Source organism: Plecotus auritus, assembly GCF_963455305.1.
Source record: "Plecotus auritus genome assembly, chromosome: 7".
NCBI lineage: Eukaryota > Metazoa > Chordata > Mammalia > Chiroptera > Vespertilionidae > Plecotus > Plecotus auritus.
Window position 1 is genome coordinate 173,847,388 of NC_137774.1, and position 15,209 is coordinate 173,862,596.

The following is a 15,209-nucleotide window of genomic DNA, read 5'->3' on the forward strand; positions in this document are numbered from 1 at the left end:
TTTGGAGATATAACAACAACAACAACAAAGATATAATATGAATAATAATAGAAGCAATGATAACCATTCACATTACACATCTACTTTCCCCGGGTTGCTGTAACAAATGATCACAAATGGGATGATTTAAAACAACAGAAATGTATTGTTTCAACATTCCAGAGGCTAGAAGTCAGAAATCAAGGTGTTGGTGGGGTTGCTTTCTTCTGGAGGATCTGAGGAAGAAAGCGGTTCGTGCCTTCCTTAACTTCTGATGGTTCTAAGGCAAATCCTTGGTTTGTAGCTGAGTCACTCCCATCTCTGTCTCTGTCTTCAGGTAATAGTTTCGTGTGTGTGTGTGTGTGTGTGTGTGTGTGTGTGTGTGTGTGTTTTCTCTCTTTATAAGGACACCAATCATTGAATTGGGGTTTGTTTCATTCAGTGTGACTTCATCTTAATTATATCTGAAAGACCCTCATTCCAAACAAGGTCAGGTCCACAGGTATGGGGCTAGCACTTGAACATGCCTTTTGGAGGACACAATTCTACCTATTACAAACGACAGCTGGATGCACTGTGCAAAACGCTTTATCGGCATCATCTTACCTGGTGCTCACACCAGTGAGGCTGGTACTAGTAATATCCCAAATCTGATCCCCAGCCCTTAATCCTGGGAGTGCCAGAATCTTATCCTAACCGCTACTTGGCAGTTCTACCTGGCTGCTGATTTCTCATCAGATTCCTCAATCTTAATAAATGGCACAACTGTTCACTTAGATGTTCAAGCTAAACTCAAGAGTAATTCTTCTCATGTTCAATATAACCCAGTCTAATAAGTCCTGTTAGCATCTCCTCAAGGACAAAAGCAAATCTCCCCAAACCGAAAAACTCCTAAATTCATTTGCTTCTCATTATTTCTCTGTGAAGTTACCTCTCAATAAATAACAATTTGTGTAAAACTTTATGATTTAAAACAACAAGTGCTTATTATCTCAGTTTCTATCGGGCGGGAATGCGGGTGCAGCACCGTGTCAAGGACTCACGGGCTCTCATGAGGTTGCAGCCAAGCTATCAGGTGGGGCTGTAGCTTTACCTGAATGAAGGCTTTAGTGGGAGGGTGAGGAAGCTGCCTTAACGCTCACACACATGATTGGTGGTTGGCCTTGATCTTTCTCCATGCGGAAGTCTCCGCAGGGCTAATTCACAATACAGCAGCTAGTTTCCAGCAGGGTGAGTGGTGCGCGAGAGAGAACACAGCATGAAAGGCATAGTCTTTTTATAACCTAACTAGTGGCCAGGTGCACGAAAATTCGTGCACTGGGGTCGGGTCCCTCAGCCTGGCCTGCCCCTCTCACAGTTCGGGAGCCCTCAGGAGATGTCCTACTGATTGATGGCTTAGGTCCACTTCCGAGGGGGGCAACTGGGCCAAACAGGGGAAGGCACCGCCCCCATCATCCCACTGCTGCTGCTGCCGCCGCTGCCGGCCGCCATGGCTGCCTGCCCTCAGCCCTCACAGCCCGCGGCTTTGTCTGGAAGGACGTTTGGCTGTCCGGTCTAATTAGCACATTATGCTTTTATTATTATAGATATCAGAAGCGTCACTCCCGCCATATTCTATTCTTCAGAGATGAGTCATCAGGTCCAGTCCACACTCAAACAGAGGGGACTTATACAATAATATGATGACTAGGAGGCAAGAGTCATTTGGGATCACCTTAAAGGCTCACAGTGGGGTGGCAAATTGTCCCGGACCCAACAGAAGACAGGATTTGAAGGGCTCCTCAGCTGAGTAGATATGTCAACAACTACACAGGGATGGGCAATGGGGATTGAAGGCCAAGCCTAGTCCGGTGGAGAGGAATGAGAAAATAGCCCAAGCTTTCAGGCAAAACCTCAGAAGGGTCATCTCCTAAGGGTAAGGTCTCTGCTCTATTCTCAGCAACCAAAAATATACACTTTCTTCAAGTACACATGGAACATCCACCAATACAAGCCACATGCTGGGCCAAAACCAGGTTTCAACAAATGTCAAAGGCTTGAAATCATACAGAACATGTGTTTTGAGCACACTGAATGAAAGTAGAAATCAATGAAAGAATGATAAACTAGAAGTCCTCGAATGTTTCAGAATTAAGCACTCATTTTTGAGCAACCCATGATTAAAGAAGAACTAACATTTATAGAATGTTGTAGATTATACGATTATATTTTAAAGTAAATCATAATAAAAATATCACATACCAAATTTTGTGGGATGCAATTAAAACAGTACTTAGAGGGGAAATTTATGGCCATAAGTGCTTTTTTAAAAAAGAAAAGAAAAGAAAGAAAGAAAACAAACTGATAAATCTCAGAGAGGGGGTGTAGGCGTGGGAAGACATTAACCAAAGAACTTATATGCATTGCCCATGCACACAGACAATAGGGTGGTAAGGGCCTGGGGTGGGTGGGAACCAGGTGGAGGGGGGCAGCTGGGGAACAAAGAAGGGGGATGGCTTCTACATCTGTAATACTCTCAACAGTGAAGATTTAAAAAATAAATACATACATAAAATTTAAAATAGAAGCATTAAACATCAGTGTTCTGAGCTTCCAACTGAAGATACTAGAGAAAGAGAAATAAATTAATTTCAAAGAAAGAAGAATGGACATATTAAACATAAGAGCAGAAATACGTAGAGGGCCCCTGCTATGCCAGGGATTAACCTTCTAGCTGCTAAATGATAGAGAAATGAGGGGAGGGGGTCTCAAGCAGCCCAGGGTGGCCTTATCAGGAGGATTGGGGCAGAGGTTAGCCAATAGAAATGGAGATATATAAATATTTTTTAAAACTTCTGTTACACTCACGCACACCAGCTGAATAAGAATATGGGGTCTTTCAAATTGATCCCACCGTCTATTGTACCACAATTATCAACATCTCTTCACCGGCTGCACTATCCCTTCTGCCAAAAGGCACTACCGTCAGCCCACCGTCTTCCCCTAGAAGCAAGCTCCCTTCCCTCTTTTTTGTCCACCGTGTTCCCTTTGCCTAAACGGCCATTTCTCTTTTATCCCTGTTGTCTGACTGGTGATCTGATTGTCCTGCAAGGCTCAGCCCACACATCATTTCCTTTTTGGAAGATTTTGTTATTCCTAATATTTCCTAGAGAGAATTAGTCATCCTTTCTGGTTCCCACAGGACGGTGTATGAACATTCATTATAGCGCGATGACTGTCTCAGACAGACGATAATAAACATCTACCCTCCTCTAAGCCTCCTGAGAGCTAGGTTCCACGTTTCATCCGCTTTGCATCCTCAGTTTCTGACACAGCGCCTGGAAAGTTGTGTGCAGCTTGAATCCATGAATGAGTCATCAATTCCATCCCTTTACTAACCCTTCAGCAATCAGAGAGCAGTCCCCCATTGGAATACCCTGTCATAAACTGTAAACTCGGCTCAAATGCTCTCCCAGCCCTCCTCCCCATGTTCCACACACTCACAACTTGACAATTAAGTGGTTAACAGGAACTTGATTCATCAGAACATATTAAAACAAGTCTGGGTTAGTTGATAGCTTTCTGAGAGCAAACAAGGTCACATTTTATTATTTTTCTAAATCAAATTAAACCTGGCTTACTTAACGCTCCCCTAAGTTGGAGAGAAGTCAAGAGTAGTCGACTTTGGAGACTTGCTGCTCTTCACTGAGGCTGTACCTAGGCTCAAGCAGTCCCAAGGAGAGAGGGAGGGCCCGGTCCTCATGCCACGCTGGCACCCCGCTGCTCGGCCAGGTCTGAGTGGCCTAACAGAGAGGGCACCTCCATGGCCAGTGTTGTTTTTCGTGCTGAGCTCAGCTCTGGATCCTCTGTTCAGTATCTCAAGGTTATGGCCCTGATGCCACAAGACATCAGATAGTCGTCTTTGATCTGGGATGCTCCGAACCCCTCTGACCTCTCCAGCCTTCCTTCCTGTCCTGTTCCTAAGGTGCTCCATCTTCTGGGCTGAGCACGTCCTTCTTTAATGATTGAAACTCTGCTTCTTTCACTGTTGAGAGAAAAGGCAACCAGATCACCCCAGGGCCTACCAAACAGTGGTTCTCACAATGTGGCCCCGGCCAGCAGCAGCAGCCCCTGGGAGCTTGTTAGACATGCAAGTTCTCAGGCCACACCCGTACCTGCTGAGTCAGGAACTCTGGGGAGGGGGCCCAGAAATCCAGGGTGCAGCAAGCCCTCCAGGTGATCCTGATGAACTAAAGTGTGAGAACCACTGTCCTAAAACAAAGAAGTAGCTCTCCCCCAACTCCTACTGTGAAGCACGTTTACAAAGAAACTGTTAGCCACTCTTCCCCTTAGAGAAAGCTCAGGTAACAAGACCACAAGAATGAAGAATGCGAGAGGAGGGAGAGAGTGCGGGGAAGACTGGCTACTGTTCCCTTCTAAGATTCTGAGTGCCTGCCTGTCGGAGGGAAAAAACAAAACAGAGAAACACTCCCGCCGCAGAATAAGGGATCGATGCTGTTTCTTTAGCTGCCTCAGCATCCCCTGAGGGGCTCAGAGACATTCTGTGGGGTCTTCCCCTCAGAATTCTGATCGAAGAGGTCTGGAGTGAGATCCAGATGTTATTTTGGCGAAGTTCCCAGGTTATTCTTACCTGTGGCCGAGGCTGCAACCCCTTGCCCCAGATTCCCTGTTGTCATGCTTGTTTGTTTGTTCTGAGGATGGCACTGGTCACCTTACCTGCCTGTGAACGCTTATGACGATCAGGGATGAAATGAGAGCGTCCGGTCCGAAGTTCTCCCAAGTGCCTCATATTCAGCAAGGGCTGGCATTTGAACTCCTTCCTTTCCTTGCCCCACTTACTCGGGATCAGCGGAGCCGTCCTAGTGTTCCCACACAGGTCAGACATGGATGCTGGTGAGAAATGTTTTTGACTATCTGACCACTCCCATCCCCGTTGGAAGTGGGCCAGGCTGATCTTGGTCCCCTCCCCACCACCTCTTTAGCAGGTTTCAAAGAAGCTTGTCTGTCTCATAGAAAATTCTGCCGTGCACATTTATTTGTAAGCAGAAACAAGAGAACTATACAACCCTTTCTGTAAACTTAATTTCGTGTAGTTTCTACATCTTCAGGCGCACTCACATTTTCTTCGGCAGTGTCCGATAAACTATCGGTACTGTGTAGTGTGGATTTCCTCTCAGACATTGTTTTTTTAAACCCTAGAAGTTTGACTTGGGTCTTTTTTTATATCTCTCTTCAACATGCTCTTCTGAAACCTATAAAATGTAATCATTATAACTTAAAAAGTACCCTCGGCTACTAATTCTCTCTGAACTGACTCTTCTCATTCTGAACCGCATTTCCTTGCTTCTTTGCATGCCTGCCTCTGTTCTGATTATATGACACACAGGGTGAATTCGGCCACGTGTGCTCGATCGTTTTGTTCTCTTCCAACATCCTTGCACTTGGTTAGGGGCCATATTTAAGTTACTTGTGAGCAGTTTGGTCCTTTCGAAAGCGAGACCAGGACAGTATTTACTGCAGGTTGATTTTGCCCACTTCCAAGTGATATGGATTTTTTGGTCTGGAACCCGGATTCTTTGTGTGCCGGAGTGGGAGAATGAATCCACAGACAGAAGGTGGTCTAGCAAAGGTGGAGATTTATTGAAGAACAAGTACAGGCTTCCACGTGGGGAGGGGGAAGGGTCCCACTGAGTCCCTTTTCCCTGCGGCTTATAAAGGCTGCAGATCCTGGTGCCTTGATATCCCGTCTGATTGGTCACTATTCCCTTACACTGGTTACTATAGTAACTGCTGGGCTCAAAGGTCAACCTCACATGGGACAACCCCGCTCCCCCCCGCCCCCCGCCGCCCCTCCTTCCTTATTGTTTTCCTATTCCCTTTGGGCTCTCTTCTTCTTCCGGATGAAGGGCTTCCTTCGCTGTATTTTGTAAATATACTAGCAGACCTTTTGCTGTTCCCAGCGCCCTCATTCTATGGAAATAAACCTTCTGCTGCTCTGCAGCCCTGTGCTTCTTCCATCGTCCCCTTAATTTCTAAAATTTCCTAAAACCTGTCTTTTTCACCCCCCCAAATTCCTGTTTCACAGGGTTTTTCCCAGTGGCCCCGTGGGAGAGCAATCGGCTCCTGGCCTCTGTCACCCCTGGCACTGCCCTGGCCTCTGTCACCCCTGGCACTGCCCTGGCCTCTGTCATCCCTGGCACTGCCCTGGCCTCTGTCACCCCTGGCACTGCCCTGGCCTCTGTCACCCCTGGCACTGCCCTGGCCTCTGTCATCCCTGGCACTGCCCACCTGAAGCTTTCCTGTGCCTTCTCTTTGCTCCTGTCAGAGCTGTTCCCACGCAGGGCCGAGCAGCACTCCAGGAAAGGCTCGAGGGGGTCCGCTGCAATTTCTTTCTTTTTTTTAAAAAATATATTTTATTGATTTCTTACAGAGAGGAAGGGAGAGGGAGAGAGAGTCAGAAACATCGATGGGAGAGAAACATCGATCAGCTGCCTCCTGCACACCTCCTACTGGGGATGTGCCCGCAACCAAGGTACATGCCCTTGACCGGAATCAAACCCGGGACCTTTCAGTCCGCAGGCCGACGCTCTACCCACTGAGCCACACCGGCCAGGGCTCACTGCAATTTCTGAAACGCTCTCCCTGCAGCTGCCTCCTGTCGGGGCAGGTCTCCCCTCTTTCATAATCCACCCTGCAAACTCCTGGCGACGCTGGCCTAACTGTCTCCTCAATGCAGACACACCAGTGAGTGTCTGGGGTCCCTCTCCCCGCTCTACAACCTGGAGACTCTCTAGGCCAGCCGTGGGCAAACTACGGCCTGCGGGCCGGATCTGGCCCGTTCGGCTGTTCTATCAGGCCCGCGGAGCTGAAAGAGCGGAGGGTTCTCTTGCTCTCCCCTCCGCTCCTTTACTTTGAATTTATATTAGTTCACACAAACACTCCATCCACGCTTTTGTTCCGGCCCTCCGGTCCAGTTTAAGAACCCATTGTGGCCCTCGAGTCAAAAAGTTTGCCCACCCCTGCCTAGGCAGTAGGCTGAGGAAGGGTAGGGCTGGCATCACTCGTTTGCCTTCTCAGGGAGTGTCGTCTGCTGTGTGAAAGCCATTGTTCCGCCTGTTTCACCCATCATTTTTGTAGTTATTTAAGCTGAAAGGGCAAACTGCACTTCTGTTATTCCATCGAGGTTGACAATGGAAGGCTCTCTGGCTAGATCAGGGCTGGGCAAACTTTTTGACTCGAGGGCCACCATGGGTTCTTAAACTGGACCGGAGGGCCGGAACAAAAGCATGGATGGAGTGTTTGTGTGAACTAATATAAATTCAAAGTAAAGGAGCGGAGGGGAGAGCAAGAGAACCGGATAGAACAGCCGGATCTGGCCTGCGGGCCGTAGTTTGCCCACGGCTGGTAGATACTCCTATCCTGTTTGTACAAGGTTGGGGAGTGTCTCTACAAAATCTTCATCAAGCCACATCGCTTCCGTATTCCAGCGAAGGAACCTCTGGTGTTCACCCCGGATAAAAACAGTTAACGTCGTTTTAGCTGACGCGTGGTGCGAGCTTTTGATAAACCGTTGCCTAGCTGTCCTCAAGGTTCCTATTCTTTTTTCCTAGGGTGTGAGTTAACAGTAACACACGCTAATATTGTTGATAATAAAGTATTTTGAAGTACATTATCCATATCATATCCCTCCCCTTCATGAAACTGTGCAGGCCTGGGGTTTGGGTCTCTCCTGTCAAATGCTCCCCAGTGTAGTACCTGCCATTGGACCCTTTTCCTTGTCTATTTTCCAAGATAAAATGCTGGAGCCAGAACCAGGTGCAGAGAGGGGGTCAGGGCAGAACCAGGTGCAGAGAGGGGGTCAGGGCACTGCCATCCCCCCCCCCGCCCCCGGCAGTGGTCAGTGCCCACCTCTGCTGAGATGCACACGGAGTTTCTGTTGTGACAAGTGTCCCTTAGGTGAATGTCAGCGAACCTCTTCTTGCTGAAGTGACTGGCGATTTAAACAGCTACATTCGCCTTCGGCAAATCTGCAGAGGAGTGTATTTTATCCCCGAGGGCAACGAGAGGAGGGAACAGTCTCATCCTAAAACCAGAATCTATTCCCCAAGGCCAGGTGGAGTTAGGAACAGAGGGGTATCTCCTTGGCCTCAAAGTAGGTCATTCCCAGAACATTCCCCACCAGGTCACCCACCGACGTCCATCCTCTGATCAAATATTCATTTTTAGCGTTTTTCCTTGAGAGAAATGCAAACATGAATAAAACATGGTCCCTGCGCCTACAGTTTGTAATCAAGTGGAAAACCAATCGTAACCAATCACAAGACTCATTAACCTCAGCCTTCTTGCCCGACAGGCAGCAGCTGGCCACGCTCTAATCACCGCTTGAGCGTTTGATGGCTTCGCTTCTTTCTAGAGTCCTTCACAGTCATCTCTCTGCCTTACACGCGATCGCATGTGATCAGTCAACATAGCCCTTGTACTTACTTTTCTCACATCAGGTTTCACAGACTCCATCACTCTATCTGTCTACAAATCCTTCCCGCCCCGCCCCGCCCCCCCAACACACACACCTTTGAAAGGTGAGTCACGACACCTGGATTTGATCACGGCCTCTGCCTTACGGCAGGGAGCAGGGAGCTGAGCCAAGGCAGCCCTTGGCTCTGGGAGGCCTGTCAGGAGACCTGGTGAAGAGCAAGCAGGACAGCCAAACAGGTAACTAACATGTGTGTTGGGGTGTCCTCTGCAACACTCCGAGGGGCTATGAAGCTGCCAAGGAGGCGGTCCTGGCAGGCAGCGTTTGGGAAGCTGGCCCAGGTGGGTGAGGTGTTAGCAGAGGCCTCCAGCCCTCGGCCCTGTCCCCTGGGCCCAGGAGAGCCTGGCGCTCCGTGCGCTGAGGAATCAAAGGGCCGCCAGCCTCCCTCTCCCGGCTGCAGCGATAACCCAGCCGCCTGGACGCCTGTTGAGACTCTGCAAAACCATAAAGAGAGCTTTATCTTAATCCAGGGTCAGCGGCAGAGCCGTTTTTAACATTATTTTGATGTGTGTGTTTTAGAGTTACTCTGTCTTGAAGAGAGACACACACCATCCACTGAAATGCAATTGCTGGAGCACAGAGGGGCCCTGCTTCCTCGGCTGTGAGAAAAGATCCTTAACATGAACTAGTAGTAGTCACACACCCACCTGACTTTAGGCTGCGTGTCCAAGTCTTCTCTCCATCAACTTCCCAATGGTCAGCAGAGAAATTAGTGGCAAGGTGAATGAAGAGCCCGATTGGGGAGGATCCACACGATAGAATACTACGCAGAGGTGAAAAGGAGCGAAGGGTGGACAAAGCATCCATGGATCGCAGAAAATGAAGTGAGGGGAAGGAGGCAGACAAAAGCGAGTACATGCCATATGACTCCATCTACATAACATTCTAGAAATGCTAACTCCTTTCTTGTGACAGAAAGCAGGACAGGGGCTACCTGTGGTTGGGGTGATGCTGGGAGGGGCAGGAGGAAAGTTCTGGTTGGACACACACACACACACACACACACACTCACACACTCACACATATGCACACGCACAGACACGCTATTGTAATGGTGTCACAGTGCCAATATGTCAACACATAAAATTGTAACTTTAAACATGTGCAGTTTATTGCATGCCTGTTATACCTCAATGGTGCTAGGAAAAGAGCGGGTACTATTATGCTGTATTCTTTTTGCTATCGGAATGAATCTCCTTTCTCCCTTCAAAATTCCTTGGGGCACAGCTGCTGTTCTGCCCTCAACGACCCCAGGAGGATACCAAAGAGCAGAGAGAAACATCAGGGCATTGGCAGGACCCCTGCCACTCAGCTGGTCTCCTCCCGTAGGACCAGACCAGGACCCCTGCCACTCAGCTGGTTTCCTCCCCTAGGACCAGACCAGGACCCCTGCCACTCAGCTGGTCTCCTCCCCTAGGACCAGACCAGGACCCCTGCCACTCAGCTGGTCTCCTCCCCTAGGACCACACCAGGACCCCTGCCACTCAGCTGGTCTCCTCCTCTAGGACCAGACCAGGACCCCTGCCACTCAGCTGGTCTCCTCCCCTAGGACCAGACCAGGACCCCTGTCACTCAGCTGGTCTCCTCCTCCTGGACCAGACCAGGACCCCTGTCACTCAGCTGGTTTCCTCCCGTAGGGCCAGACCAGGACCCCTGCCACTCAGCTGGTCTCCTCCCCCAGGACCAGACCAGGACCCCTGCCACTCAGCTGGTCTCCTCCCCCAGGACCAGACCAGGACCCCTGCCACTCAGCTGGTCTCCTCCCCCAGGACCAGACCAGGACCCCTGCCACTCAGCTGGTCTCCTCCCCCAGGACCACACCAGGACCCCTGCCACTCAGCTGGTCTCCTCCCCTAGGACCACACCAGGACCCCTGCCACTCAGCTGGTCTCCTCCCATAGGACCACACCAGGACCCCTGCCACTCAGCTGGTCTCCTCCCATAGGACCACACCAGGACCCCTGCCACTCAGCTGGTCTCCTCCCCTAGGACCACACCAGGACCCCTGCCACTCAGCTGGTCTCCTCCCCTAGGACCAGACCAGGACCCCTGCCACTCAGCTGGTCTCCTCCCATAGGACCAGACCAGGACCCCTGCCACTCAGCTGGTCTCCTCCCCTAGGACCAGACCAGGACCCCTGCCACTCAGCTGGTCTCCTCCCCTAGGACCAGACCAGGACCCCTGCCACTCAGCTGGTCTCCTCCCCTAGGACCAGACCAGGACCCCTGCCACTCAGCTGGTCTCCTCCCCCAGGACCACACCAGGACCCCTGCCACTCAGCTGGTCTCCTCCCCCAGGACCAGACCAGGACCCCTGCCGCTCAGCTGGTCTCCTCCCCTAGGACCAGACCAGGACCCCTGCCGCTCAGCTGGTCTCCTCCCCCAGGACCAGACCAGGACCCCTGCCACTCAGCTGGTCTCCTCCCCTAGGACCAGACCAGGACCCCTGCCACTCAGCTGGTCTCCTCCCCTAGGACCAGACCAGGACCCCTGCCACTCAGCTGGTCTCCTCCCATAGGACCAGACCAGGACCCCTGCCACTCAGCTGGTCTCCTCCCATAGGACCAGACCAGGACCCTTGTCACACTCAGCTGGTCTCCTCCCATAGGACCAGACCAGGACCCCTGCCACTCAGCTCATCTCCTCCAGGAGGAGAACCCCAGCCAGGCTACTCACAGGCTCTGGCTGAGCTCAGTGGGCTAAGAAGGTATAAGGAGTGGAGTAAACTAGGGTTGTGGACATTCCTTGGTACTTTCATCCCTTCCTGACACCACCTTCCAGGGGAGAATCTCTCACCAGGGCGGATTTCATGGACAATGACCAAGCTGCATCACCTAGTGAGTGGAGTTAGCATTCTCTCTCTCTTTCATCTTTTTCCTTCTATGCAGTTGAGTATGTGGAACCAGGACTCCTTTCCCGCCCTTGGCTCTAGTTTGAGCTAGTGAATCACTCCTTAAAAGTAGTCCCCGTAGGTAAAACAGGAGCTTGCCCTCCCAGTCCTCCCTGTCCTTAGCCTATTGTTCTCACTGTTCTTATCACTCTCTAGCTCACCTATTGTATATTTACTTGTTTGTTTCTCTCTATTCTTCTGTCTCCCACACCCATGCTAGAGCATATGCAAGCATGAGGAAGGAGATTTTGACTGTGTTATTCATTGCTACCTTCCTAATGTGTGGGTATTAGTAGGCAGTCAACAAATAGTGTTGACTGAGAGAATGAAGTATTCTCTTTTTTGCTAAGGCAGTAAGCACTCAGTTTCCCTGATACATTTCCTCCCCAATTTCTTCCTCTCCTTGGGAACAATAGACACACTCGTCCTAAATTCAGATTCGATCTTTAAGGCCGACTAAAATATAGGGACTGGTGGCCATGGGGTCCAGGACCAACATAGGACCGGTCTGATAATGGCGACACCCACAGCTGTCAGCCTAGGAGCTCAGAGACCACCAGACAGGAGCTCTTCACTGTCTGCTGACTTCTCATGATCACGCTTCTCTCATTTCCACTCCTACAGCATCTCCGCCGAGTGTTCAATTATTTTAAAGAATGAGAACAGACGGTTATACTTGGTGATTTTTTTAAAATTTAGAAACCATCTCAAACTTACAGCAAAGTGGGAAGGAAGTTAAAAAACAGAAGAACGTTTTGTGTTCCGAATCATTGGAGAGTAAATTGTCAACTAGAGGGCCCGCCGCTCCAAACACCGTCACGTGTACCTCTAACAAACAAGGACCGTCTCCCACAGAACCACAGCCTCGCCATCGGGACTGGCAGGGAGCCCGTAGGGCCATGCAATCCCCTCTCCCCTTTCAAGTTTCCAACGAATCGTTCCAGCAATGTCCTTCGTGACAAAGGACCCGATTCAGAGCTGTGCTGCGTTTGGTTGTCCTATCTCCTCGGTCTCCTTTCATCTGGAGTCGCTTTCCAGTTTTCCTTTGACTTTCGTGGCCTTTGGGAGAGAGAAGGCCAGTTGTATTGTGGCCTCTCCCTCAGCTCCCATTTGCCTGATGCTTCCTCGCTCTGAGATTCAGGCTGGGTATTGCCGGCAGAGATTTCACGAGGTGACGCTGTCCTTCTCCTTGAAGCCTATCGGGTAGCACACCCTTTTGATGTCCTGCATGACTGATCTCCTTGCCTTTCCCAGCCGTTCTATGACTGGCCCGCGATGACATCACATAAGATGTCCTGTTACACGTTGGGGAATAAGGGCCAGATGGAATTCAGGTTGCGGATCAGCTCACTTTAAGATGATGCATTTCATCCCTGATGCGTTATGTCAACCAGGAGATCGGCCTGGTGGGTCCTGGTGGCCCAGGGTAACCACAGGCGTCCTTTATAAGTGGAAAGGGAGGGAAAAGAGATAGTGACAGGGGGATGTGACACAAAAGGCTCAACGGGCCATTGCTGGTTTTGACAATGAGGGGAGAGGGCCATGCGCCAAGGAGTGCAGGCAGACCCTCTAGGAGGTGGAACAGGTGAGAAAAGGGATTCTCCCCAGCGTCTCAGAAAGGAACACAGTGCTAACACCTCCTGGATTTTAGCCCAGTGAGCCCCGTCTCAGATGCCTGACCTCCGGAACTGTAAGATCATACATTTGTGGTGTTTGAAGCTGCCAAGTGTATGGGACTTTGGAATGGCAACCATGGGGAGCTAGCACAGCCCCTGGAAGTGCAGGGGTGCGTATGTGTCCGGTCTGAAGTTCCGCAGCCTCTCCACCCAGGCCTGTGAGGACCACCCTGGCTGCTCCCCCTCCCCTCCCCCCTTAAATCAAGGTAACTAGCCCCTTTCTGGTTGGATGAGCTGACATCCCCAACCTCTGTCTGGATACATGTGGTTGGCTGGGAGCCATGGAGAACCAACATGGGGCCAAATTCCACCGGAATGGAGTAAGGGGGCCTGTTGAAGTCCAGAGGTGCAAAATCTTGGCTGGATTATCGCAGTGAATTCTCAGGAAGCCTGGCAAGCTCCCTGGTTTGTGGCATTCTCTCAGCGATGTGAAGTGTAAGCCTCTGAAGGGCCACCCCTCCCGGGGCAGCCTGTTGGGGTGCCCTGAGAGAGACCGTCACCTCCTGGGGCTGACTCACCTCCTCCCCTCCCCTCCCCTCCCCTCCCCTCCCCTCCCCTCCCCTCCCCTCCCCTGGTGTGCATTGAGGAGGCTGGAGGTGGGCTAGGAAGGGTGGGTAACAGAGGCAGGAAGCCCAGAGAGACCTGGTCCCCTCACCTTCTGTAGCAGGAAGGGACCAGTCCAAGGTCAAGCCAGCAGACGCGCGCAGACCGACTCCCTTTGTGTGACTTGGCAGAGAGAAAAGTTATCTATTACTTTTTCCCATGGGAGTCCTAGCTCGCCCTGCACGGGAGCCCCAGAAATGTGTGACCAGCCAAGGAGTCTCCGTGGAGTGAGGGTGTTGGGAAAAGTTCGGGAACAGGGAGGAGGGAGCAGGACAGGGGGCAGCACTGAGCTGGGGGCGGGGCGGGGCAGGGGGCGCCGGCCGTCTCTGCGCTCCAGTCTTCCGCCTGCGTTTTGGCCCGGCGCGGGGGCTGGCCTGGGGCCTCTCCCGGAGTCCCGCCCAGGGTGGCTCTCGCGGGGCTCCCCTATTTGGCCGGCCGGCCCGGGCTCTGGGCGGGGCGGGGCGGAGGAGCGGGGGTGGGAGTCCCGGAGGAAGATGCGCAGAGCCCGCTGCGAGGCGGGGTCGGGAGGGAGAGGGGTGGGGACCTGGGGTGGGCTGCGCCCTCCCACCCCCAGCCATTGCACACCCAGCGCCAAACAGACGCTGTCAGCTGCAAGCACTCCCCTTTCTGGAGGCGGGAGGGGGGTCAAGGTAACTAGCCCCTTTCTGCTGGAAAAAGCGAAGGGAGACCTGGGCAGCCTGGCCGCTGCTTGCCCCCACTCCTGGGCCATGCGCGCCGGCGCCTCCCCACGGGGCCACGGGAGCAGTTCCTCCAGCTGAGAGCTCACCCCTGGCGACTCTGCTGCTCCCCACAACTGAACCATGCCATGTGCCCAGAGGAGCCGGCTCGCGCACCTCTGGGTGCTGGCTCAGCTCCTGAGCCTTGGGGGCCCGGGCTATGGGGCATACGCGCAGCCCGGCCAGGTGCGCTTCCGCGACCGGAGGCAAGGTGGGTGGCTTTTCTTTATTTCCTTTGAAACCCGGGGTGATCGTGCCGTGGGTGAGGAGTTGGTGGCTCCCTTTCCCTTCCCCCACGCGCTGAACTAACTCTGCTGAGTTGTAAGGAAATCCGAGCCCGGAGTTCAGGAACTAGAGGTTCTCGGACGTCAGCGTTTTTGGTGAGGTTTCCTTCATTCTCCCCAAAAGGTGAGTGTCCCCACCTCTCTGCACGGATGCTGCCGCAGCCAGGACTCCGGAGGTAGCGGGCAACCCCCCACCTCCCTCCTTTGTGTCCCCTGAAGCTGCCTGGTTCAGCGCCCCAGTTTTCAGACTCTGAACATGGAAAGTGACTTTTCATAAAAGTTCCAGCTGGCCCCGGGCAGACATTGCTTTTTACAACTCTGGAGCGGGAAGGGGAAGTGCGATTCCGCCCCCTGCTGCGGGAGTCGGCTGTGTTTTGGTTTCCTGGAAAGATGTGGAGCTGTGTTTTAAAAATAACAGTCCTTTTGGGGAAACTTGATGCTCTAGGGGCCCACCTTGCTCTGCCCCACCTGCCTGGTCACAGGGCTGCGCCTCGGGCGGAGTCTCCGA

The 15,209-nt window shown here is 52.0% G+C and overlaps 1 protein-coding gene across 2 annotated transcripts in view; it reads left to right on the forward strand.

The window, feature by feature from the left end:
• Positions 1–14,501: 14,501 nt before the first annotated feature.
• Positions 14,502–15,209, forward strand: part of ADAMTS12 (ADAM metallopeptidase with thrombospondin type 1 motif 12) — a gene marked incomplete at both ends in the record, with an annotated part of 199,821 nt that continues 199,113 nt past the window's right edge. For both annotated transcript variants that reach the window (XM_080682502.1, XM_080682503.1), the window contains one exon: positions 14,502–14,628. In XM_080682502.1, the coding sequence (XP_080538628.1) occupies positions 14,502–14,628 (127 nt within the window). The remainder of the gene's footprint in view (positions 14,629–15,209) is intronic.